General features: G+C 54.5%; 1 protein-coding gene across 10 annotated transcripts in view; it reads left to right on the top strand.

Annotated features, from left to right (window-relative positions):
- Positions 1-356: 356 nt before the first annotated feature.
- WIZ (WIZ zinc finger) overlaps positions 357-26,747 on the top strand; it is a 117,913-nt gene continuing 91,522 nt past the window's right edge. For 3 of the 10 annotated variants that reach the window (XM_059732453.1, XM_059732452.1, XM_059732451.1), the window contains exons 1-2: positions 405-595; positions 12,451-12,904. In XM_059732453.1, coding sequence (XP_059588436.1) covers positions 12,523-12,904 — 382 coding nt within the window. In that variant the 5' untranslated portion in view covers positions 405-595; positions 12,451-12,522. Of the gene's footprint in view, positions 596-12,450; positions 12,905-26,747 lie in introns of those variants that run through there. The other 7 variants (XM_059732457.1, XM_059732455.1, XM_059732456.1 and 4 more) reach the window with 6 other exon arrangements.

The raw sequence follows: 26,747 nt of genomic DNA, 5'->3' as shown, positions 1-26,747 counted from the left end.
CGGCGACGCGGGGGTTGTCGCGTTGCTCGTACGTCATCTCGGTACAGAGATACCGTGCCTCTCTCAAAATGGCGGTGGGGGTTGTTGCATCATCTGAAGACGCCGTGGGGAAGGAAGCGGATTGCCTCCCGTGCCTGTCCTAAGATGGCGGTTGGGATTTCGATGTCATCTCAAGGCGCCGGGGATTGGGAAAATGCCTCTTGTGCCTCTCCCAAGATGGCGGCGCTGGGGAGCAGGAGGCCGCGCCGCGGCCCTGGCACTTGCCTCGTCCAAGATGGCGGCGGCGGCGCCGCCGTCGCGCTGCCGATGACGTAGTCGGGCCCCGCCGCGGGCAGGGGGGCGGGGGAGCGGCCGGAGCGGCGCAGGCAGCGGCAGCCGCGGGACTGGCCGGGCCCCGGGGAAGGAGGGGGGATTTAAAGGGGCCATGTCCCCCGCGCGCCGGCGGCTGCTGTGGAGGCCGGAGCCGGGCAGGGGGCGGCGGCTGCCGTGGGGCCGCTGAGGAGCCCGCCCGGCCCGGCCCGGCCCGACCCGACCCGACCCGACCCGACCCCCGCGTCCCCGGGGAGGCGGCGGCGAAGGCGACACAGCCCCACCGGTGAGTACCCGCGGGGAGACAAAGCGCGGCCCGGCCCGGCCCCGTCCGGGGTGCTGAACCCGCGGTGCGGCCGGGCCGGGCCGGGCCGGGCCGGGCCGGGCGGGGAGCCGGGGGCCGGGGCCGGTGCCGGGGCGGGAGGCAGGGTCCCAGGTGTCCGGGCGGAGGATGCAGCGGGGCGAGGACTCGGGCGCCGGGGTGGGGGCGGGGCTGGGTCGCCGGGAGGGGGCAAGCCGCCGAGGCTGCAGCAGGACGGGGCCCCGGCGGGGCAGGGCAGCGAGGGGCAGTGCCTGGCAGCTGGAGGATGCGGTGGGGCGTGGACCCAGGCGCCTGGGGAAGAAGCGGTTGAAGGGGGCTGGGAGCCCCACATCCACGTGGGGAGCGGAGGATGCTGTGGGGCAGGGATCCAGGTGCCCGTGTGTCAGCTGCGCAGGGAGCTGGGCTGGCAGGATGCGGTGCCTGGGTGGGGAGCAGCAGGTGCTGGGGGCTGGAGCTGGGCAGGACGATGGGGGCTGGTGCCTGGGGAGCCTCAGCACCTGGGGGGCAGGTGCTGTGCCTGGCAAGGGGGAGGCAGCACAGCTGGCCTTGTGGTCGCCAGGGCCTAACCTCCACCTGTTGCGAAGGGCTGGCAGCCTGGGAGTGTGACGGGCAGGCAGAGCCAGGTCTGAGCAGTGTCCAGTGCTGCTACAACATGCTCCTGAGATGTTGCTGTGAGGCACAGGGTAGGAATGCCTCGCGTACAGCAGGGCTGGCCCACAGGGCATGATGCCTCGTGTCTGCCACCCCAGCACTTTCCTCTCCTGCACTGGCCTGGCTCTGTCTGGTGGAGGTGAGCCAGCAGACGTGGTTCAAGTGGTGCCATGCCTCAGCACTGGGGCCCTGTAAGGGCTAGTGCTTGTGCCCTCACTCTGACAGCTGGTGCTGGTAGTCACAGTGTGGCCGTGCACAGAGGGAACCCCTCGTGGGCTGACTGTCTGGAGCTGGGGGTGGATCGGCAGTGTGTTCTATGCCCTGGCCACCCATATGGTGTCTGGGCATCTCTTGGATTGGCACAGAGTGCTACAGCTTCCCTGTCCTTGGCTGTTAGGAGCCTGGGGGTCTGTGCCTACTGGTTCCCTCCAGAGAGGAGGAGTGACCAGAGAGGCTTCTAGGTGGAGTGCATGCGAGGCTGTGGTGCTTGAAGCAGGAGTGAGGTAGTGGGTTGTGCTGGTGACATGCCTGAAGTGACGGTTGTCGATGGCCTGGGAAGGGAAGCAAAGAGATCTGATGGAATGGGAGGGCTGGGGCGGCAGGCACATTGACAGTACTTCAAGGAGGAGTTATCAGTAAGTGTACTTGGAGCTGTCTGGGGCAGGAAGCCGCTGGCTTCTGAGGCCTGCTCCCCTCCTGCAGATCCCACGCTGTTCATGGGGAAATTCATCTCTCATTTAGGCAGGCTCTTGACTGCTGATCCTTTGCACGTCTTGCATTCCAACACTGGGAACCTAGCCCTGGCTGCCCAGGGGCACGCTGGGTTGGCAGGAACAGACAGGCTGGCAGCTGAGAGAGGAGGATTGCAGGCATTGGCTTGGGAGGCTGCGCTGGGCTTCATACCAGGCAAGGCCCCTCTTCCTGGGTAGTTTGCTGCTTGGGGAAAGAGGCTTTGATGCCTTGTTCCTATCCCAGCAGTCATTTGCAGCAAGAATATGTGTATGCCACAGGGGTTGTCCATGTATCCCATGCTGTCCTGGCACTGGCACCCGGCAGCAAAGGAGTGAAGGATGTTGGCAGTCAAATAGTCCTTGGGTTCTGGGTACATCCTGATGTAGCAGCTGCAGGGGCTTGTTTCTGTGCCATTGCTCTGGCTTCTCCATGGAAATGGGCCTCACTTACACATGAGTGATGTTTTTAACCTGGCTTCTGCTACCCAAGGGCCAGGGGTTTTTTTTAGTGATGAGGGCAAGTGGAGAGCAGCTGGAAAAACCCAATGACCTGCAATGATGCAGAGCTATATGTTGTTATACCCCATCATGATCCCACCAGCCTGCTCTGAAGAACAGGCCCGCTGGTGTGCCTGGGAGCAGGAGGGCCTCTGGGATGGCTGCCTGGGTAATGTGCCTGGTGTGCCAGCCCCTTATGGAGATGGAGGCCAGCATGTCACATGAAATGCTGGGTGATCCTAACCCTGGAGGTGGCTCTGGAGCCTTGTATTGCTGCTGTATTGCTGCTGATTCTGCTGCAGGCCAAAAGCTTGGGAAGGGGAATCTCCCCTGTCAAATCCTTCAGTAAGTTCTTCATCATGGAAAACCCTGGAGCCAAATTCCCTGAAGATGCTAACACCAGCACAGCTCAGATAAGCGCAGCCCCTTGCAGCCAAGCGCTCAGTGCTGAATTCCCCAGCCAGCCTAGCCTTGGAGCCACCACCAGAGAAGCAGCAGAGAAGAAAGGCCTCCCTTGTGGGCACATGCCTCTCCCCTTCCAGCTCTGGGAGAAGAAAGCCCCCTTCCTCTGCTAAATGCTCTTATTAGTGAGGCTTTAGGGGACATTTCCTGCCATTCAGGTCCTTGGGAGGCATCTAGCTGATCATCAGTGGTTCCTCAGAGGATGAGAATCTTCGGGGAGCCCCTCTTAGCCTCACCCCAGTCCCATATGACTTTCCCATGAAGGGGGGGATTGCTCTGGGGACTTTCACACTCCATGTGAATTCCCATTTGATGCGATGTCAGAATCACTGTCTTTGTTTGCACCCATAGAATAGCTTTGCCTGTAGCAACCATTGAGGTTGCATGGTTTAAAGTAGGTTTAAATCCACTTCTAAGTGGGTGGGGGCTGCATGTTGCATGGGACATGCCAGCATGAACCACAGGTCCCACCCCCTGTCTGTGTGCCACACACATCTCTGCCCCCCCCAACTGCACTGTGTGTGCAAGTGTTTTCCTCTGCTCCTCCCCACCTCCACCCCCAATGCTGGCTGCATTGTGCCAACTTGGGCTGTGGGCTCCCTTGGCACTGGGCTGGGCTGTGCTACCCCCTGGGGCAAGGGCAGGGCAGGACGTAGAAGTCAGAAGTTGGAGCGGGAGCCCAGAGACCCAACTGCTGGTTCAGCTGGAGCAATGGAGGGACCTGGAAGCTGCAAATCATCCCATAGGCCACCAGTTGGACAGCCCTAGTTTAAGTGATCCAGGTGACATCCCTTGCTGGGTCAGCCAGCGTGCACCATAACTCTCCGACCATCCCCCTTGTCACACAGGTGCCATCTGTCTGAGTAACATGGGTACACAATAACGATTTTCTTGGCCAATACCGATAGCTGATTATTAACCATATCAGCTGATGCCGATCCAGTAACCGATTTACTTTAAAATGCAAGGCGTTTTAAAGTACTGACATACACTATTTTTTTTTCTTTTTTTTTTTCTTTTTTTTTTTTTTGAGGGGGGGGAGCATGCTCCAGCAGTCTCCTATATCACATGTATCAGTGTCCTGGCACTTAAAAATGGCGGCAGGGGCACTTGAACTAAAGCTTGTCAAACGAACTTTAGTTCAAGCACTGCCACCACTATTTTCAAGCACAGGAATGCTTTTAATCGGAGCAGAGCTGAGTGGGATGAGGGCAGATGCAGGCTGCCTGCTGTGGGCCCAAAGCTCTCCACTCTGCTGTCTTTGCACTGGGGCCCTGTGCCAGCTGCGCACCCCCTGCCTGCCCAGCAGTGGGAGGCACAACTCAACCCTATCCTCCCACTGCTGCTGGGTAGGCAGGGAGCACGTGGCTCCTGTGGGGCTTCTGAGGGAAAGGCAGCAGAGTAGAGAGCCCACAGCCCACAGTGAGCTGCCTGCATCCACCCCATGCACAAATCTTGGAAAGCACCTGTGTCCCACGGGGGGGTTGTCTGTCCTCCCCCACCCATACACCTCCTATGGACGAGCTGCCCGTGGCTCCATCCTGCCCTGGCCCCAGGTCCCATCCACTGCCCTGGCTGGGCAGCATTCCCAGCCCCTGTTCCTTCCCTACCTCCCTCCTTCACCATGGGGCCTCAATCAGCACCCCCCAATCCCTTTCTCTCCCTACAGTTACCTGCAGGGAGCTGCTCTCCACATTGCCGGGCTATATTCCTGACCGCGTACATACGTGCGGCCACACACATGCACACGGTGCCCCCTGTGTCTCGTTCCCAGCAGCCCCAAGCAGGACCCCTTACAGAATCGAGTGCTGCCTGTCTGCAAGGGGAAACCAGCCGTTTTCCAAGGGAACCCTGGCCCTGCATGGGAGAGGGAATCCAGGTGTCCAGGGCCCTGGCCAGAAGGCATAATTATTGGTAAACATTACCGGCTACAATGGCCAAAAAAAGCCGATAGCCAAATGTCATTTCCCCTTTTACTGGTGCCGATTCAACAGGCAACCGATATATTGGTGCACCTCTATTGAGTAGCAGTCTTAATCGAGCAACATGAGCTTGTCTGTGACATGGGGCAGGTCTTCAGGATCTTGTGGAAGTGCCAGGGCTGATGGAGTAAATGTTTTATCCCATTTCACAAGCTGAGGCCTCAGGTATCTCCCTTGTGCCCCTGTTGCCTCTTCCTTGCCACCTGAGCTGCTCTTTCTCCAAGCACTTGCCACCCCACAGCCTATCCCCCACACGTCCCCCTGACTGGTGGCTCTGGTTCCGTCTGTGCCTCTTGGAGGTGACTGGCCAGGCTAGTCCTTCTGCAGGATCTGGCCTGTGAGCCACTCTTGTTTTTTTCCCTCCTTGTCCTTTCCTTGGGGTGCTTCTACCTGTGGATGCTCTTGCAGAGAACCTGGAGCCTGAAGGAGGTACTAGATATGGGGAAGCCTGGAGCCACCCAGCACAGGTGGCTTGGGAGAGTAGCAGTGTTCCTGGCTCTTGGGAGAAAGTCGGTGACTAGTAGTCAACCATTTTCGCATTTCAGTTGTCCCCATTCTGTGGGGTAAATTGGGTAGGGGGAGGGTTGCTGCTGCTACCTGTCATGGAAGGGGTGTGCGCCAACCTGGGGTAGTAGGGCAGGTGTGTGTCTGTGCCTGGGGGTGGGGCAGTAGCAGTGAGACTCTGAGAAGGGAGAAGAGAAAGACTTCTTAAATATCAAGTTTGCATTTAATGGACGCGGCTGGAGTTGTATGGCAAGTCCCAAGATGGGGCCTCTGCAGGTCTCGGAGAGTGAGCGAGCTTGGTGGGGCCGGGTGATGGGTCTCTCCTACCTCAGAGGAATACAGATCGGCTGTCGCACTTCAAGGAGCCATGCTGGCATCCTCTCACATGCATGGGCAGATGGGGGTGGGCCCATCTAATGTTCTTTCCTCCCCTGCAGCCTACTGGGTTGAAAACAACTGAGCAGGTGTTGGAGGAGGAAAAAATAGGGACACTCCTTGTCAACTTGTTTCTATGGAGAGCTTCTGGCAAGGCAGAGCAGGAAAGAAGGCATGCAGCACCTTTGCTAGCAAAACCAGAATGGCCCTCCCTGACTTGAGGGCCACTGGAGCCTTTGCCAGGACCAGCGATGGGGAGCTCACAGTCCTGCTCTTCCCTGGGCTGGCTGAATGCCTTTCTCCAATGGTCCACACTGAGCCTGGACATTGGCAGGAGCAGGACACAAAGGGCTTCCATGGGACTTCTAGGCCCCAAACCTCCAGGCAACCCCATTGATTTTGTCTAGCCAATGGACTAGTGTGGCTTAGGGCTGGCCTGCATCACTGGGTCTTTGCACAGATGTGCAAATTAAATGGGTTTGTTCTGCCGTAGCTACCCCAGCCCAGCCCCACTTGTGGGAGATCATGAATAAGGACAAGCCTGGGGCTTTCCGCTCAGCTCCCAGGATGTGTTTGTCTGACCCAGTTGTGCCTAATTCTGAGGCCTCTTGCTTTGGGGTCCCCAGAGCAGGTGAAATGCAAGGTGTCAGTGAGTGGCAAATGGGCCTGGATGAAGGCATCCACTAAGTCTGTCCTGTCGTTTCTGAGGTGGTTATGTGCTATGTGGATTGGGCATCTGGGCAAGTGATTTCTGACTGCCAAGTTCCTGTTGCTGAGTTGGGCATTTTCAGCTTGCCAGCTCTCCTGTGTAGTGGTCACACAGCCCTGGCTCACACTGCATGGTGCTGTGCCCCCAGACAGGGAAGGGGCTCCCTGTAAAGATGCTGACTGCTGGCAAGAATGGCCACCGAGTGTGCTGCAAGAGCTGCTAGGGCAAAATCCTGCTGCTCTGAAGGATGTCCCCTAGGGCCACTGCTGCCTCCTGCAGGCACCTTACGTTCTAGGAGCACAAGGGAGGTCTAGGGTGTGTTACACAAGGGTGTGGGGGTAGTACTGCTCAGTGTTCGGCATGCCTGGGTGTGCTTTGTTTCTGCACAGTCCCTGGGGAAGGGAAACAAGTCTCCCACATGCCTCCTTGTGAACCAGCCCAGGGTCTGGTTAAGTTGGACAGTCCCTTTTTGTGTAACAGCACCAATTTGCTCCTTGTCAGGGGTCTTGGGGCCTCCTGAGAAATGCAGCAGCAAACACAAGCATTACGGAAACAGAAATAGCTGTGCTTAGGGCCCAGATGTTGCCTGGAAATGTGGTGTGTCCCTGGTGGCGGGTCCAGGGCAGGGCAGGCTTTGTTGGCAGGCTCCCAGGTAGTCCAGAAGCATGGTGGGGGGGGCGGGGGGGGGCGTTGTCAGTGTCATTTGGAAGAGAGATGAGGTCTGGTTGCACTTGCCAACTTGAAGCAATTGCAGTGGATTAGAAGACCCTGCTCCTGGTCTCCGCTCATAGTTTGTGTGGTGTCCATCTGTGACCCCAAGGGCTGGCTGCACCGCCTGCCAGGGGCAACCTCCAGCCCTGTCCCTTGAAGCTAATATGGAGCCAGATCTGCTACCTCCTCACAGCTGGGGCTTGACAGAGCCTACAGGCCTTCCCTGCCAGCTGGCTGGAAGTGAGCAGGTGGCCTGTGGGGTGTGCTAGGCATGGCACCATCATGGGACTGCATCACATGCTGGCTTCCTGAGGGGAGAACCCACCCCACACCGGGAGGAGCTGGCAGGGGAAGCTGGGTGAGCCTGGAGCTGTCACTGCACCTTGGGGCCAGGGCCCTACCATGGGGTTCCTGCCTCTGTTCCTCTTTCCTTCCCCCACGGTCAGCCAGGCTGCTGCATCATCAGGCATTCCCATGCCCTACTGCTGTCAGTGCTTCTCCATCCTCTCACATGCTTTTAGGGCCTGCAAGGCTTTGCTTGTTTTATAGGCTACAGGGCCATTGCCCAAGACTCAAATCCAGCTGGGGGCCAGTGGTGCGCACTTGCTCTGCTAGGGATGCACCTGCTTCCACTGGGCCCGGGGCTGTCTGAGTGTCTTTGGATGGAGCTGAGGGGGGGGATGACATTTGGATGTTACTGAGGACAATACCCGTCTCCAGCTGGTACCTGCAGGCTGGGACAGAATGCCCCTGTGAACAGGAGGTGTAGGCTGGGTTTTGTGCAGTAAGCCCAGGGTGTGGGTAGATTCTTCATCACTAAAGCCTGTACAACAGCAGCAGCAGTCCTGCCATGGCTGTGGCTTGTGATTCTGGCTCTTGTTTTGCCTTTGTCAGATTCCAAAGCCCCCAGGCGCCCAGGGAAACTTGCTGGGTTCCAGTGCTGCATCCTGGTGCCAGGGTCCCCTGCGAGCAGCCCAGCCCTGATTCACCAGCTGGCCAAACCTTCCAGAGGCTTTAACTGGCAGCCCCACCCAGGCTGATGAACCAGCTGGTCACTGTTAGGGCTTCCTGATTGGAGATGTTACAGTCTCCAGCAACCATTTAAATTCACCTATTGGCAGCAGGCTGCAATCCAGCCAGTGGTTTTCCTCGCAGGTCTCTGGGAAGCCTCACTGGATCTTGTGCTCTCTTGGTGTCTGATCCTGCTCAGAAGCAGAGCCACATTCTGGCTTTTGGGAACTTGGCTTGGCTTTAATAGCTTGGTCCCTGACTCCAGAACCTTGTTTTGGCCTCTAGAATTGTCCTGTGGATTTGGTAACTCAAACTTCAGCTCCTTCCTTCCTGCTGTGGGGCTCTTGGTCCCCTAAGTCCTGTCTCTAGCCCTCCCCTTGTGGCCTACTCGCTAGGTCAGACTGCCTATGCTGGGGTTCTTACAGCAGGACTCCCTAGCCTGTGAGCTGTCCCTTTCCCAGCTGTTCCCATCAGAGGTGGAGTTCCCTTTCGAAGCCTGCTGCTTGTGTGAATGTAAGGGCCCTTGGGGTTTCTCATCTCACAGACCCACCCTTGACAAGGCTGATTTGGATGCATCCTCACCCAGCCCATCCTTTCACTCACAACCTCATGGGATCTGCTGTGGTACCTTTTGGCTGCATAGATCCTGTCCTGCCTCTATCCCTCTCTCTGACTCTAGAGCCAAGCAGGCCTTGAAACACAGCTCTCCTAGTGCCCCATCCCCAACCTCTAGGAGCACAGTGCTCTGAACTCTTCTTGCCCTGCTGACCCTGCTCCAGCCCCCAGCAGGCTGTCCCTTTCCCAGCCACTTCCCTCCCACAGCTTGTGGTACATAGAGCATGGTGGGTGTTACTGGCTCTAGAACAGTTGTTTTCAATCTGTGGTCTGCAGACCCCTGGAGGTCTGCAGACTATGTCTAAGGGGTCCACAAAAGATGACTATGATCAACCAAAAGTATGTGAATACCCACACTTACCTTTCAAAGGGGTCTGCAGCTCCATTCAAAATTTCCAAACGGATCTGTGTCTCCATTTGAAATTTTTAGGGGGTCCATAAATGAAAAAGGTGGGAAATCGGTGCTCTAGATGTTAACTTGGACAAGAGTCTGAGTGATGACAGAGCTGGTGGAGAGTCCAGGAGTCTGCTGAGCTCAGACTTGTGGGGTGAGTGAAGGGTGTAATTGGTCACTGTCTGATCCTCCCATCTGATTGGTTAACGTATGCAAAGGGCTTTGAAGCTCAGAAGCATTTATTTTATTGCTCTGGCTCCATGTTCCACAGCAGATGTTTATAGTCTTACCTGGAGTCTTGGTCACTCCATGTGATACCGCCAGGCCCTATAGAAGCTCATCTGTGGTCAGGGCCAGGCAGAAGGGCCGTATGTCTGGAGTGAAACCTGGAGAGCCTTGGTGCTCACTGCTGGGGTGGCAGTTGCTTGGAAGGGGCTCTGCTGGAGCAGAACAGGAACCTCCCTCTCTGGGCAGCAGCTTTTGCAAGCAGGTGCTGGGGCTGTCCTGGCGACACAGCTGTCCATGCACCGGTCCCCACATGGCACCCCCCACATCCAGTTGTTCTCAGCAGACACAGAGAGGAAAGGTGATACCTGGGTAGAAGGAATGGAACACCCTCTGCCATCTGTCAGCGATGGCATCAGAGGTGTCTTGTGCCCTGCACCTCCCTCTTGGCAGGGCAGGGAGCCCTGTAGAACTCCCATGAGCCTGTCATGGTTTTGAGACATTGGGTCCATGCCATGAGTGGGAGACTGGTGGGGAGGGAGGGGGAGGGTGGGGCTCTTGGAGATTATATGTATTCCCGAGGGATGCATCTAAATCCTAAAACGCTAAAAATAGCCCATCCAGGGATTCATTTGGCAAGAGCTCAGCAGGAACCAGAACGATTCTAGGAAGATGCTTCAGCAGGTCCTTGCTCCTCCCTATACAAGGAGCTGCAGCTGGGCCTGGGGATGGATCCCAGTGAAGCCAGAGAGCTCCCTTCAAGTCTGCATGCCAGCCAGGACAGAACAAGGAAGAGGAGTCCAGGCTCCTGACACTGCTGGAGGGAGCTGCACAACAGTTAGGTCCCAGCTGGAAGAACGGAATGGCTACAGAGGAGGCCACCACACGTGGAGACTTCTCTGGCTTGACAAGGCAGGAGCAGGTTTGCCCAATGACCCTGGCTTCATGGGTGGCACTTGCTTGGGCAGGGAAACACCTGATGCTCCCAGTCTAGTGCCTTTTGCTGTGAGCACAGCTGTGCTGAAGAGCAGGCGGAGATTGCTAGTACAGATGAGATGGCATCTTGAGGTTCCTGGGCAGTGGCTGTACTGGCTGCTTTTCTCTAACAGGCATCCTTAAGCACAAGCCATCTCCAGGGATCTCCAAAATGAGCATGTATGCAACGGCTGGACTCTAGTTGTGATGACCAAGGACAGGTGGTTGCCAGGTCCCTTGTTCCCTGACACTGCATGGTTGGAAGCTGTCTCTGCCTGGTGAGAACGTACCACTGGTGTAAAGGTCCTCCTTGGCCCCAGGCTATTGCTCCTTGTACGGGAACAGCCTCTTGTGAGACGGCAGATAAATCCTGCTCTTCGTTTACATTGTTACCTTGAAGGTATTTATAGACTCGGCTCATCTCCCTCACTGGTCTTCTTCCTTGACAGAGTATATTTAGCTCCTTCATTTTCTTTCCTTGTGTACCGCCTTCTCTTGCTCACTGGAGCATTCTACTGGTACTATCTCTTGTTCATCCTGGATCCGGATGTGCTTGTTTCCAGCCGGGTCAGCTCAGGGTGATGGAGGGCAGGCATCACTCCTCCCCAGCTCTTCGGTGTACTTCAGCTCACCCCTGCTAGTGGCTTGTTGCTGTGTCACTGCTTTTCCTGTGGACTCGGCATGGACCCTGTCTGTTCTTTTTGCTGTCTGGCCAATTCTGATGAGGAGATGGGAGCCAGCTGTCTCTGGGGGGAGGGGAGCTGGCTGGATGGCTTTGGGTCCACCATGCTCAGAGGGGAGCAGTCATCACCACTGTTGCCCCAATCACAACAGTCACACACAACCCTTCTAGCAGTGTGCTAGCCGAGGCCTCAATTCTGCTTGTTTTCCCAATTGCCAGAGCAGTTGAGACTCATTCTCTCGTGCATGCAGCTCTCTAGGACAGTGAGCCCCTCGGGCCATGTGATGGTGACTAATGTGCTACACAATGGCTGTGAATGCCAGCAGAGCCCTTGAAGTGCCTGCTGGTTCCCCGCACAATGCCCTTTCTTCTGGGCATCCTTCCACTTTGCATCTTGCTCCTCAGAGGTAGCACTGACTCTCTGCTGCTGTTGGAATGTGTTCAGGAGCTGGCTGTGGTCCCCAGAGCCTTCCAAGAGTAGTGGCCATCCCTGTGTGGTTAGCCCCCACCAGGGTAGCTGTGGTAGAGCAGGTGGCAGGAAGGGCAGTGTTGCTGGGAGCTGGGGAGCATGAGCTTCTGCAATGGCAGCTTTGTGTGGCTAAATGGTCCCTGGCTGTGGATAGCTCTGAAGGTCGGGAGTCTCTGGTCTGTCAATGCAAAATGATGGGGACTGTGGTGTGGGCAGTATGTGTTACTCCCGAGACAGCGAGGCTGTTGGTGTGAGGGGAGGTGGGGTGTCAAAAGCTTCTCCCTGCCCTCTTGCCCTGACCTGCCTTAGTTTGTCAGCCTGTCCCCTTGTTCTGTGCTCACTCAGGGCCTGCAGAAGAACAAGAAGCCTTGTGAAGCATGTTCAACTACTATGGTGACGCACCTGGCACTGCCCCAGGGTCTTAGTGCAAGTGGCACTATTCTTCCCCACTCCCAAGCCCTTCCACCTCTCCTTGTGGCATCCCCAGACTTGGGTAGCTCAGGAGCCTGGCAGCGAGATTGGCTGGAGGAGCCATGATTTCCAATAAGTTCAGGCAAAGCCATTCTGCAGGATCCTGTAGCTCTAGGAGCATGAACCCAAGCAGACAGTTCACACCTCAGTGCAGGTGACTGAGCCTACAGAAGGATTCTGGCTGGCAGGTGGACCCGTCGTAGAGCAGTTGTCCTCAATGGGCTGTGGCTGGAGAGGCTGCTGGGTCACAGGGTGCGGTAGGAACTGCTGCTTTTGGGTGGCTTGAGGCTGTGGAACATCAGCAGTGGCCATGGCCTTGCCATACTCTGACTCTGCCTTTCCCTCTCATTGTAGGTCCCAGTGGCAGTGGCCACATGCAAGTCCTGATGCTCAGCTCTCAAAAGTGACACTGGAATCGGGGGAGGAATGGAGAAGTCTGTCCCTCCTCCCACAGAGCAGCTGACAACACACCTGGGTGATGGAGGAAGGGCCATGTTGATGACCTCAGAGCCCAGCAAAGAGAGCTTTACTGCCCAAGAGTGCCCCCAAGGGGACAAGCAAAGAGCCACATTTATCAATGATGCGAGAACGCCTCTGGAGAGCACAGCTCTATCTGGGCTATCTGGGGAAGGCAGGACTGAGCTCCAGAAGCCTGCCTTCTATGCCCCAGAGAGCCGGCTGGTCATGAGCCAGGACACAAAGGGGCCTGCTGGCACTGATAGATGCGGCCTGCAAGACGACCCAGACTACTTCTCACCCCTGTCACGCCAGGAACCTGACGTCGCTCTGGAAGCACACGAGGTGGCAGGTATGTTTTGTGCGGGACAGGCTGGACAGTGCACAGGGCCTCCTCCCAGGCAGTGGGGAGGGAGGCTTGAAGCCTCCGTAGCGGCGATGGTCAGCTGTTGTTTAAAGATGAGCACAGTGTGAGGTTGAATTGCAGCGTGCCCCTGGCTCTGCAGGTGTCTTGGTGTCACCTGGGGTCTGCACAGGGGATGGACAAGGGGGGTGCTGTTTGGAGCCTCGCAGGGTGTGGCAAAGCTTGTGTTGGGGTTGCTTTGCTTTGCTTTGCCACATAGGGACAGTTGTCACTTGGTGCCTGCTGGGTCCTGGTGCTCTGGCAGCATCCATGGGAGAGGATGGTCAGATGCTTGGCTAATCTGGGCTGGGGAGAGAGAGAGGGACTCTGCAGCCATCAGAGAGGAATGGAGTGAGGGAGGGGCTTCATGTTCATCGGCACTTCTGCCCACCTGAAAATGAGCAAGATCTGGGGCAGGGCCCTTCCCCCCCCCCCGGTCTTTCCCAGCAGTGATGATGGGGTGGTCTAGGCCTCTCCTCCTCTGGGGCCTTGGCCCTGCTCCCTGCTGGTGTGGAGGAAAAGGCAGGAACCTTTTCTGTTGTTCCTTTCAGCCCCTGACTACGAGGGGCCCGATAACTTGACTCCAGACCCATTTGGTCACAGTCCTCCTAGCCAAACCTGTCCCCCAAGGCACCTAGTGGTACAAGCTCTGTTCCACCAGCAGCTCCTTATGGCATTGCATTGGTTGCTGTGGGTGAAGGGGAGCTGCTGTCCTGCAGCCGCTTTGCTTTTCCACTCCTGGCGATCCTGGACGGGGCTTTTCCCAGGGTGTGGGGAGTGCTGGCAGGCAGCATCAAGGGTTGGACTGGGATGGCCCTGGGTTCCTTCCCTTGGCTGAGGTCTTTCCCCATTGAGAGTTTCGGAGAAGGGAAGAGCAGTTGCAGAATGACTGTCCTGGCTTGACAAAGCCGAGATGCTGGGCACAACTGGAATAGAGTCCTGGGAGTGTGCTCACTTTGGGCTTCTAGTAGCGGGTAATTATCTCAACATTCAGCACTACAGACAGGGACCTGAAGCTCCACGCACCTCCAGCAATCTGCCTGCTAGACTCCTTGCTCAGAGCTGCTGCTGGTCCCAGCTGGGTCCTGGGGCTCCATCAGCATTTGGTGACTCTGGGGACTCTTGAGTGGATGCCATGTTACAGGTGTTAGTCTTAGTTCAGCTGTTCTGTGGAGTGCTGTATGTCAGCTCATGGTACAGTCCCGTGCTGGGCTGCGTGACCTCACTGGTTTCATGTGGCTCAGGGGATCTTTGCTGGTAGGTGGACATACTGTAGAATTCAGCATGGCTGCCTCCTTCCCTGACGTGCAGCTCATGGGCTCGGCATGGCCTGTTGCTGGGGGAAGCCATGCTCTGGTTGCCACTCTCTGTGCAGTGTTTCCTCTCCTCCAGCTGTTTCCCTGTGAAGAACTGAGTAAAGCAGATCTGTCCCTGGGAAAGGAGGTAGCTAATGATCTGACTGTCCTGGGTGCGTTACCCCTCCTTGCCCTGGGTTCCTGGCTGGGGGTGTGGTTTTTTTCATTTTTGGGGTTTTTTTTCCCTCTGGTACTGGCAGCCAGAGAAAAGGGTGCCACGCATGAACCCATGTCTAGTGCATGAGAGCTCTTGGTGCTCTCCTGGGTTGTGAATATATGGTGTGCCCTTGTGCAGAGAGTGGGGGAGGGCAAGTGCCTGGTGTAGGGGGATGTGTGGTGCCTGCTATTGTGGTCAGGGCAGGACTCGGTGATCCATGAGGCCCCTTCCCACATGGCATTTTCTCCAATTTCCAGGTGCCAGGGTGGTAGCTCCCCTCTCATCTGCACTCTTGTCCCTATGCCTGCCCTTGTGCCAGCCCATCCCACTCGCTCTTGAAGGCTCTGTCCTATTATCTTTCTCTACAGCTCATTCCCACATCTGCTCCTGACTCTTCAAAGCTGGTCCACCCAAGCTCCCTTGTTAATGTCCAGCTCATTAGTGCTGATGTTGCTCTCATCTTTAACAGCTTATCAGGGAATCTCTGCAAGGAGATGAAATCCAATGTTGTAGCCTTTTGGGCCTAGTCATCCAAAGTGGGGTGGGGTGGTGGGGGTAGGATCTCACCCTTTTGAGGGCTCAGACCTCATGTAATCTGTGTTTCCCTCTGCTGCAGCAGTGTTCCTCTGCCAGCCTTTTTGCACCCCTGTGCCTTCGGGGGTCACAGACAGCCTGGACACAGTGGGCATCCAGAGCTTTGTTTTCAGCCAGGAGAGGTCTGGAATGGACACTCAAGAGCTTTTTGCACTGACCGGCTTCCTGTCTGGTCCTTGTCCATGTTGTCTGTAAACCCACCTGGTGCCCAGAACATTGCTGATAAGTGTGACACTAGCCCAGGAGACTCTGCCCCTGCTCCCAGTTGGTCACACACTGGGAGCCTACATCCAGTGCTACCACAACAGGGGAATGGGTGATGCCATGCCTTGCAATCCGACTATTTTTTCCTTCCAGGTGAGGGTCAGGGACAGGGTCTGGTCCCATCAGGTCAGGACGGCTCTGTTTGTCTTTTAACATCTCTTAACTGAGGGTAGGCCCTCAAGGGCCAGACAAGCAGGTGCCAGATCCAGTCACAGTTGGTGTCTTGCCTTAATCCTTATTTTTAAAGGCTCCATCTTTGAGGCCCAGCTGGACAGGGAGGCTGGACACAGCCCTTCCCAGCATGCCTGGGAGTGGCAGACTCATGTCTCAACTTGCCTGCAAGCTGGCGACATGGTGGGATTCCCTTCAGGCCATGCTCAGCTCTGGGAAGAGGGCTGCTCCTGTCCTCTGCTGTCATTGAGTTTGTTCATGGCGGATGGGGGACTGTGGTGCTAATGGGTCCCACTTTCCTTTCCTTTCTGGTGCCTTCATCTCCAGCGTCCCCTTGGTATGGGTGCCACTGACTGGGTGCTTTGATGAAAATGCCCAGAGAGGATGCTCTGGTATGTGGTTAAGTCCTTGGCTCCCTGCATTTCAGCAGTGGCTTCCCTGGTGTGTGGTTTAGTCCTGTGCCGTAGTTCCATGTGGTCAGCACCGGCATCCACGCGCTATTGCCGCTTTCCGATTCCGCCCACTTTGTACATGAAGTCCATCCTGCCTGGCATTGAGCACTGTGGCTAATCTGGGCATGAGCAGCACTCGCAGCTGGTCTGTGCTGAACCATCCACTCTTACTTCCCAGCCCAGACCTCTGCCAGCTTGCTTACCTTATGATTCAGATTGTGGTAGTACTCAAGGGCTTCAGGCCTGTGGCAGGACCCCTGTACTAGGTGCTGCACAAAGTCCCTGCATCAGGGAGGTAGTTGAAACTGCTGGCTTCAGACACCTTGTCTTCAAAACAGTGTGGCCCCTGGAGCCAGGACAACTCAGCCTGACCCATTCCCACTGAGGAATCCCTTGTAAGCATAACTTAAATGCAGCCCTTGTTGTGTGTGGGCACTGGGTGGAGATGGAGATGGTGACAAGCCCATAACTGGACACCCTGCTGGAACTGTACATAGGCAGTGCCTTCCATGTGGCTTGGCCTCAGTCATGTCTCCCTGCTCTATGGCAGCCCTGCAGTGTGTCCATTCCAGACCTGAGGTGCAAGGAGGGGCAGGACCATGGGTGCTTCTCTCTGCAGGGCTGCTTGTACCTTCCAGCCTTGTCTTTGTTTCAGGAGGTTATGGACCCACCCCATCCTGCCCCCTCAAATGCATCAGATGCCGTGGGGAGGTTGAGGGGAGAGAAGGCAGGGCACAGTGTTTTTGGCCACCAAATCCTGATGTTGGACAAAGCCAAGATTTGTCATCTGCTCAGAACAAAGGGCCTCAGTCTTGAAGGCTCTTGGTTCCATTGAGGTTTGAGCTGAGCACCCTTTGGCTTTAGCAGGAGTTGAGTGCACTCAGTGCTGGATGCAGTCAGGTGCTTCTGGATAAAAGGGGCTTTGCTTTCACTCATTCAGGATGGAAAATTCAGGGCAGGGCATGTTTTTGGAACTCTCCCTGGCCCTGACCCTTATCAACACGAGATCTGGCCCTACCTCACGATAAAGATTCAGCAGACCATTGCTACCTGGTCTCTTGTGCTGGTTTGGTCTCTGTCTCAGGTTACTTGCAGTATTAATGCCCTCCTGTTAAGCTAGTAGGTTGTAGCATTGTCTAAAAGGCCATCACCGCTGCTGAATTTCCAGCTTCAGCTGTAGCTACTCATGAAAGCTTGTTCTCCCCAGAGCAGCTGTGCCTGTCTGAGCAGCACAGCGTGTGTTTGGTTGGAGCAGGCGTTTCACTGCTTGAACACCTGGAGCAGGGTGGTTCTGTTGAGCCCAGGATGCCCTCCACACTGTGCTTGTCCTGAGCAGGTGGAGATAGGGGGAGTGCCAAAGGTGGCACTCAGAGGATGAAGAAACAAGCATGTTTAAAAAAGGGCTGGACTTACCACAGAGCAGCTGACATGTAATTGTCTGTCTGCTCTTACTCTGTGGTAATAACGTGCAGTGATTTATTCCCCACTGAAATGGAATGAAGCTGTCTCCATTTAGCATTTACTGCCCATAGGGTAAGAGTGGGCAGAAGACCAGTTAGCTAAAGTCAGCTGCTTTGTAGGAAGTCCCTGTCTTCTTTTAATGCACTGTAATTCGCTTGTCCATGTCAGTGACACTCAACCGGGGTGCCATGAGATCCTTTGAAGGTTGCCGCACAGTATTAGTACTGTCAGATGTGCAAACACCCACACCATTCACAAGATAAACTTACAGATTTCAAATTAGTTTTGACACAATGGATTCCTTTCTGGCCTGTTGTCGTTTGTCCAAGTTCTTTGCCATAGAAGAATTGCTCTACTTTTCCGCAGTTGAGAAACGAGTGAAAGCTGAGAGTTAGCATTTTCTGAGTCTCAAAGTGTTGAGACCTACTGGACCATGCCCTTAGTCTCTGACATCCTTTGCACTGCTTTGGAAATAAGCAACCACATGGAGAGTAAAAATCTAGGGTGGAGGCTGCTGACTTGGCCCACGCAAGGATTGGCTTGTGGTGGAGGACTGGCACAGTTTGGAGCAATTTTATATTCCCCTAGCACCTCCCTAAGTGCTTTGTGAACGCGGGGCCCGTCTCATTCCCTGGTTAGTGCTGAGTGGAACTACTCAGTGCCTGGTCAGTGCTTGGTGAAGTCCGTGGGCCTGTGGATATGGCGGCATCCCTGCTCGCCAAAACCCGTGAAACCCAGAGCTGCTGCTTAGTGCCTTTCTGGCTGCGTAGTCAAGGATCTTTGGGTGAATCTGATCTCTTTTATCAGACCAACTTAAATAGATGGAGGACAATTCTTAAGCAAGTTTTCGGGTTCAAAAACCCTTCATCAGGCTAAGGAAGTTTCAGCAGTTGGTGTGTGCTCTTCCTGGATGGAATGAAAAGTAAAGAAGCCAGAGGCTGGGCTGGTACGCATATAAGACAGGTAGTCAGTGAAAATGTAGATTGAAGAGTCAGTGGGTGAGAGACAGGCTGGGTGGGGGGGGAGAGAAGGGAGATGAATAGTGGAGAAGCACCTGGGAAGTCAGCTGTCAGGCAGGTTATAATGTGTCATAAATCCAAGGTCTATATTTAGTCCATGATTTTTTGTATCCAGGAGGTTGAAGTGGAGTTCATAGGCTCGTCTCTGGGAAGTGTTTTGTAAGAGTCCTGATCCTCAAAGGAAAGAGAGATAGGAGGGAGTGGTTTTCTTGTGAGAAATGTGCCCTCACAGGTAATTGGGCATTCCTGTCTTTGATAGATTTCCGGTGTGCGTTCATTCTGGTGCGCAGTTGTTGTTTGGTCTCATTTCTGTTTCTGGCTGCGTAGCACTTGAGGGCAAGAAGAGAAGAGGGACTCCTTGTCCAAGAGAAATGGGAAGGACAGCATTGGGAGATGCAACATATCTGTCTAGAATGTGTTAGGGATATTGGGGCTGATTTTCCTTCCCTGACAAAGGGCTGCTGGCTTTCTGGGACCACAAGCAGTCAGGCCCTTGGCCTTGGATCTCTCATAGATTATGACTTCTTTTGTGTCCTGAGCTTGTGCATTGATTTTGCTTTTGGACAGGCCTCTCCCACTGAGTCACCAATGCCTCTCTGAGCTTGGCGTTCTTTGCACAGCACTGGGGTATCTGGGTTTGCACTGGCCATAGCAGGAGTTGCCTGTGCTGTGCGTGCCTCTGCTTTGTCCCCATGTGCGCTTGGGATGCTGCAGGATCATAAGGTCCAGGCACGTGCCCTGACAGAGGATGCTTTAACCTACTTAGATCCACCAAGATAAACCCGCTGAGAGGGCTGAGCCTGATGAGCTGCATGCCGGGGTGCTGAAGAAACAGCAGGCTCATTAGCACTCCAGCAAACAGCTGAACAGGGGAATTGCCAGCAGCCGGGGAAGAGTGATGAGCTCTGAAGAGGAACCATGCTGGGAAGGCAGGAAGCCTTTGTTGAACATGTGTAGTTAATAAAGATGCCTTAAACCTTTTTAAGTGGCCACAGTTGGACTCACAGGGGTTGTTCCAACTGACTCGGCCTGCATCCTTCAATAATGCCAGGAGTGGTAGGCTGGACTAGTGGCTTTTGGCTGTGCAGAAGGAACTAGAATGTGCCTAAGGCTTGGTCTCTGCTTCTTGAGCTGACCTTGTACAACAGTTGGGCTGGTTTTTTTCCCCGTTGGTTAAATCACTGGAGAAGCCAAGTGGGAGCACTGTGCTGTGGGAGTTGTCTGTTTATGGGGTTTAAGTTGAAACTTGTACAGATGTGTGTGAGTGCATAGGACTGGGTATGAAGACAAGTATTGCAGTTCCCTTGGGCAGTGGCAAGCATGCAAGCACATACCATCTTCTGGAGGGGATGGTTGGGCTGTTAGGCCAGCAGGGGTAGTGCCAGCCTCTGCTCTGCTCTGCTCAAAATCTCCAAGTGCTGCAGCAAGTGGGTGCACTCTATGGGTATGTTATTGCCAGGCATCTGTTGTGTATTTGTTGCTTGTTAGAAAGGCCTTGTCCTTCCTTTCCTCCTACAGCTGCCCAAGGAGCTCCTCCCGGGGTGCCATGGAGCTCTACAAAGCAGCTTTGGGGTTTGATTATTAGGGTCTGTGTACAACGGTTGTGGGCCTGGACCAACATATATTGACATCAGTTGCTGCTTCCAATTGAGAGGAGAGAGCAATGTGGAACAGTAGGAGATGATCAGGGGCATAGAGCAGCTGCCATTTCAGGAAAGATTGACAAAGCTCAGAATCTTCATCTGGAAAAGGAGAAGTGGGGTGGCATGGGCGAGGCAGGGGCAGAATATGGTACAGGTCTTGTAAATAGGGAAAGATGTGGACCAAGTGAACAGGGAAGTGTTATTCACCAAGTCCCAGAATACAAGGACAAAAGCACCCACTGAGACTAGCAGGAGGCAGGTGTAAAGGAAACAAACAAAGACTTTTTTTACACAGTTCATAGTTAACTTGTGGAACTTGTCAACATAGGAAGTTATAGAGGCAGATAGCATAGCCAGGTTCAAAACGGGGTTAGACAGGTTCATGGAGGACAAGTCCATTGATAGCTATTAAACATAATAATCCAGGGATGTCTCCTCTGGCATCCTTACACTGATGATGGTGCGTGCCAGGGAAGGTATGAGAAGGGTTGGATCACTCTAGATATGTGCTGTTCATATGCTCTCCTTCTGAAGCATCTACTACTTACCACTGTCAGAGATGGGATAATGGTATAATGAGCTAGATGATCACTGGTCTGACTCAGTTTGGCACTTCTGATGCTCTTATGACCTAGAGAGCTTAGAGAAGTGGGCAAGGGCCAAGTGTGATCAGTGCTGAAGCCAAGTGACGTTGCGGCTTGGAAGCAAAGCCAGGGGATGCTGCTCTCTAACAAGCAACTCCAAGCAAGGGCTGAGTGGGAGAATAGAGACATGTAAACAGTAGGCAGGGATCCTTTGGGAAGTCCTGGTCTAAACACAGCTGGTACAATATAGCACAGCTTAACTATATAGTACTGGGATAGCTCTGAAGTGGTACAGCCTGTCCAGTGTTGACACAACCTGTTCCATGTGAGGAGGGTACGTTGGTATAGGACGTTTTTCTTCTGGCTGCAACTGCACCCATATTTGGGGTTGTTCTGGTACAATTTGAATTGCACTCCCTTACTAGAATTCATACAGGTGTGGAACAGCACAGACCTGGCCTTAACCTCCTTTGCCCCAGCTCTGGAGATGCATACATGAGACCTGTTCTCCATTAGCAGACCTGTAGTTGGGGGGACCATGCCCAGTTCTGGGTTCCTTGCTATGTCAAAAGGACTGTGTAGAGTAGAGAAAGTGCCTGAGGGAGGACTGAGGCACGTAGTTGGAAAAGGCATGGCCTGTAGCTGAGCAGGGGGAACCAGATGGAACGGAGTGTTTGGGGAATGGAAGGTGTCATGGAAACAACGAGCATGACTGACTCTTTCCTGTGCCCTTTAATGGAAAGGATCATAGGCAGCATTGTGTTGGTTTTAAATGCTGCGCCCAGCTCTGTTTCTGGCAGACTTGGCAATTGTGCTTCTGATGTGGAAGATCCTGTTTATGATGGGTCTGGCCCCGGTCCCTGCCTCAAGCCCTGGGTGTCTGCACTCTCCAGATGCAGCCCTTGTGTCTGACTCCCTCCTGCGTCTTATGCCAGGCCCCTCCTGAACCACAGCTGCTGTGATGCAGCCCCCCAGCATTGACAGGGCTGAGCAAGCTCTCAGCCTAGTTCCATCCTTCAAGGCCCTAGGGGCAGTGAAACCAGGACACCCAGGGTTGGCAAAGGAACATTTAATTTGTGCAACTGCTTTGCTCTTAAAAACCACCGGTGGATTTCCAGTCTGTGGGAACCGCTGAAGCCCTGAGCGTAGTTGGCCAAGTCTAACCTTGCTCCTTCTGTGAGAACTGGGTCCTGGCCTGAAAGGACCAGAGTCCTTCTGCATGCTCCATCTAGGTCTTCTGTTCCTGGCATTAAAACCCCATCCTGTGCCAAAGGGGCCTGTCGCATTCTGAGCAGACTGACTCTGTCTGTGATCCAACCCCATCCAGCTGACTCCAGGCATCCTCACTGGTCAGAGCCAGTGGCCTTGCTGGGGGCAGCCTCATTGTTCCATCTGGAATGACCCGATATGGGTGTAGCATTCCCATTAGAAGGTGGAGCTGAAAGCCACCTCCAGGGTGGTGGTCATTGGTCACAGAACAATTCCAAGGTGACCTGGGCATGTCCTTGAACTGGTCACAAAAGGGCCATGAGGAAAGCTATGTCTTCTGGAGTACAATGGTGATGCAGTGGCTCAGGGCCCAGAGACCTGGCTTGGATTCCCTGATCAACTACTGACTACCAGGATGGCCTTGAGCCAATCAGTTGTGTCCAGATCCTCAGAGAGACATGGGTTCCCAACATCTGTTGACTCCAATGTCATGTGGGCATCTTCCAGGCCAGGGTGCACCCCTCAGACTTGATGGAGATCCACTTGTGTGCTAGGTTTTCTGGTAGAGCTCTGCCATTTTGGGAGATTAAATATTCCTGTAGCACCCCCCACAATATTGGAAATAAAGCTTGGTTTTATCATCGTCAGGAAGCGATGAAAGCCAGAACAAGGAGGAGAGGAGACGTGGGGTGGGAGGGGTGTGTCCCGGTCTTTCTGCCTGCCCACTTTGGCATCCCCACCCTGGGGAGAGCCCCTTCTCCAAAATGACTCCATTGTCTCCTCAGACACAGGAGCAGGAGAGTCTCCTGGCATGCAGCCATGGACCCTTGCTGTTCACTGCCACTACCAGCAGTTGGGTCTGGCCTGGCCTGGCCCAGCTCTACCCTCCTTTTCCCTCACAGGAGTGTGCTCTCAATGCAGTTGCGACTCCTGGGCTGGTCCTGTCCACATGTAGAAGTGCTGGGCTGCTGCCCTTACCCTGATAGCCTGCAACCTGAGTGCACCGCTGTTCTCCCTGGCAGGGTTCCTTCTATCCAAGATGGAGCAGTAGCACTATGTGGTCCCCCAGGGTTGTGGTCAGGAGGGTAAAGGCCTAAAAGACCATGGAGCACTCTGATACTAGGGTAACAGGGACTAGGTACATGCTTGAGAGCACAAATCTGCTGACAGTTGGGACCAGCATTAAACCATCAAATCACCTGTCCCCTTCTGTCCACATGGAGGAGTTCTGGTCACCAACAAGGCCTTTCAAGTCTGTGCAGCAGTGCCAGTAGCTGACTGCTGTTGGTATTCTCCCTTAAATGAATGGTGATGTATGAGGTGGTGTCCCTTTAACAGAAGGGTTTGCTGGAAATCCTCCCTGTCTATAGGAGTCCTGGGGCACACTACAGCCAAGGGAGATCTTGCTGGCAGTACAGTGTTTGGAGCCTGTGGTGGAAGCCAGGATAGTACCTGAGTCCCATAGTGCAAATAGGCTGGACCTCAGCCTGCATTGGCTCCCAGCATGTGGTTAACTCCTACTCTTCGGGTATTGGTCATGCCATGCCCTACAGCAATTAACCTCAGCAAACTAAGCTGTAATGTAACATCTCCGCTGCATCCCATCTCTGCACTGTGATCTCCCCCTTGTATTATGGGGAGAAGCAGGGCGTTAATCAATGGCTAATGTGTAATAAGTCAGGCAGCAACACAGGTTGGTGGTGTACTCTTGTATTCTTGACTAGGGCACAAGACCTGGGCACTGACTTAGAGGCAGAGCTTCCAGTCCCTACCTCCTTCACGTGTCCCCTTTTTCTGTCCTGCTGTGTGCATTTCTCTGTTCCTGAAGTGTTCCTCTGCAGCAATACTTCTCTCCCCTCCAACTCCATCAGTGGTAACAGTGGCAGCAGCCACAGTAGGGGAGTGAGAGACCACAGCCCTCAGAACAGGGCAGGGAGATCCAATCTGTGTAGGTGCTAAAATAGTCTCCACCCCAAACCCATCTGCCTTGTTGTGCACACATTACTAGTAGCTCAGGCTTAACTGCCCCACTCCATGCCGAGTGCTAGTGTCTGCAGTGTCCCAGCATTGCCCCAAGCAGGGTCCTTGGCTTCCACTTGAAACAGGACAGCAAAGGAGATTGCTGGCCCAGGGTGCAAACCTTACTAGTTATATGCCCCTGCTCCAAACTACTTGCCAAAGAAGAACATGGCACACCCAGGCCTAGGGTTAACGAGGACCTTGTCAGGGAACTTCTGGAGTGGCTAGATGTATTTAAATCTGCAGGTCCTGATGATCTCCACCCCAGAGTGCTGAAGGAATTAGCAGGGGTCATTGCAGGACCTCTGGCACAGCTCTACGAGCACTCATGGCGCTTGGGCGATGTGCCGGAGGACTGGAAAAGGGCCAACGTGGTCCCCATCTTCAAAAAAGGGAGGAAGGAGGACCCAGGAAACTATAGGCCCGTGAGTCTTACCTCAGTCCTGGGGAAGCTTTTCGAAAGAATTATTCTGGCACGTGTCCAGGAAGGGCCAGCAGGGGAGGTTATGCTCAGGGGCAACCAGCATGGGTTCATTAGGGGCAGGTCTTGTCAAACCAACCTGGTGGCCTTCTATGACCAGGTCACCAAGTCCTTGGATGCAGGTGTCGCAGTGGATATAGTCTTTCTAGACTTCAGGAAGGCCTTCGACACGGTCTCTCACCGCATTCTCAGTAAGAAACTAGGAGACAGCGGTGTTGATGCCTACACAGTCAGATGGGTCACTAACTGGCTAGAGGGCCGCACCCAGAGGGTGGTGGTGGATGGGTCTTATTCGACCTGGAGGGATGTGGGCAGTGGGGTTCCCCAGGGCTCGGTCCTCAGGCCCGCACTGTTCAACATCTTCATCCGTGACTTGGGCGAGGGGGTAGAAAGCACCCTGTTCAAATTCGCAGATGACACTAAGATGTGGGGTGAAGTGCATACGCTAGTAGGAAGGAACAGGCTGCAAGCGGATCTAGACAGGTTACAGGGGTGGGCCAATGAGAACAGGATGGGGTTCAACACTGACAAGTGCAGGGTAATGTACCTGGGGAGGAAGAACCAGTGGCACACCTACAGGCTTGGGAACTCCCTTCTCATCAGTGTCGAGACAGAAAAGGATCTTGGAGTCATCATTGATGCCACAATGAACATGGGCTGACAAAGTGGGGATACGGTCAGGAAGGCCAACCATACCTTGTCGTGCATCTACAGATGCATCTCAAGCAGGTCCAAGGAGGTGATCCTCCCCCTCTATGCAACACTGGTCAGGCCGCAGTTGGAGTACTGTGTCCAGTTGTGGACGCCGCACTTCAGGAGGGATGTGGCCAATATGGAGGGGGTCCAAAGGAGGGCCAGGCACATGATCAGGGGTCAGCAGGGCAGGCCCTACGAGGAGAGGCTGAGGGACCTGAACCTGTTCAGCCTCCAAAAGAGAAGGCTGAGGGGGGATCTAGTGGCAGTCTACAAACTAGTCAAGGGGGACCAGCAGGCATTGGGAGAGTCCCTGTTTCCCCCAAGCACTCACAGGAGTTACAAGAAACAACGAACACAAGCTAGCGGGGGGTAGTTTCAGGCTAGACATTAGGAGGCGCTGTTTCACTGTCAGGGTGGCTAGGACCTGGAACCAACTTCCAAAAGAAGTGGTGCTGGCTCCTACCCTGGGGGTCTTTAAAAAAAAAAAAAAAAAGCTGGACGAACATCTGGCCAGGGTCGTTTGACCCCAGTACTCTTTCCTGCCATGGCAGGGGGTCGGACTAGATGATCTCCTCAAGTCCCTTCCAACCCTACCAACTATGAAACTATAAGTGCTTGACTATCCAGCAGCCTCTCAGCCTCCTAGGGTTCCAGTTCCCTAGGCTGGAACCAAACAGGACAGCAGCTGAACCTTCATGGTGTGCCCAACGGAGCCCTTGTCTGTGAGCAACGAGGTCCTGCTGGCTTGCATTCAGGACAGGAGCATGCCAGGGGTTTCTTGTAGTTTCCAACCTGTAGTTTCTTCCTGGCTGGCTGCTCCAGGCCTGCCAGAGAGAGCAGAGCACACCAGAGTCCACATGGTTCCAATGCTGGGGTTTTTGTTTCTATCTATCTATCTATCTATCTATCTATCTATCTATCTATCTATCTATCTATCTATCTATCTATCTATCTATCTATCTATCTATCTATTATAAACTTCCCATCACACATCTTAAACCGCATTAAGACGCCTGTGCTCCTGTTACAATAAATGCACCCACTCCCCTGCACCCTTGTGCACCCACTCTTTACGCTCCCTTAACCCAAATGCAGTCTCTTAGTCCAAGCCCCGCTTGGGGGTTTACATTCTCAGTTCAGTCACTGTCTTTGTCTGTCTGTGGGGCGTGGGCAGCCTGTCCCAAACCAAGAGAAACCGAGAGCTCGACACTCTGGGGAACTAGCTCCAGGACCAGCGCAGGCAGTTGGGGCAAGGTGGGAAGAGACTGCAAAAGCTTTTGTTCTGGCACCTTGTCTACTGGGGGAACTGTCCTGGCCCTATGAGATTGTGGATGGAGGCCTTCTCCAACCCCTACCCCCCAAGTTGTTCTCAGCAGCCCTTTTGGGCTGTCGAATAAGTGGCAACAGCAAGTCCCATCCAGAAGTCTTTGGAGAAAGAACTGGTATCAGTGACATCTGGCCCCTGGGAGTGAGCAGGAGTCGGGGGAGGATAAGGAAGTGGGGCTGGGGTTAGGAGGTGTTGTGAAATTCTGTGTGGTGCACAGCTCAGGCTAGTGTTAGTTCTGGCAGCATTGGGGGTAGCGGTAAGGGCCATGGAAGCAATGATAAGGCACTCTAGCTGCAAGGCTCAATGCAAATCCTACCTGTGGCATCGCTCCTGTAGGTGTCAAGGAGTGATGACCTGTGA

This window comes from Alligator mississippiensis, chromosome 8, assembly GCF_030867095.1.
Source record: "Alligator mississippiensis isolate rAllMis1 chromosome 8, rAllMis1, whole genome shotgun sequence".
Classification (NCBI taxonomy): Eukaryota; Metazoa; Chordata; order Crocodylia; family Alligatoridae; genus Alligator; species Alligator mississippiensis.
Note: the sequence above shows the minus strand (reverse complement) of the source record. Positions and strands in the feature narration are given on the sequence as shown.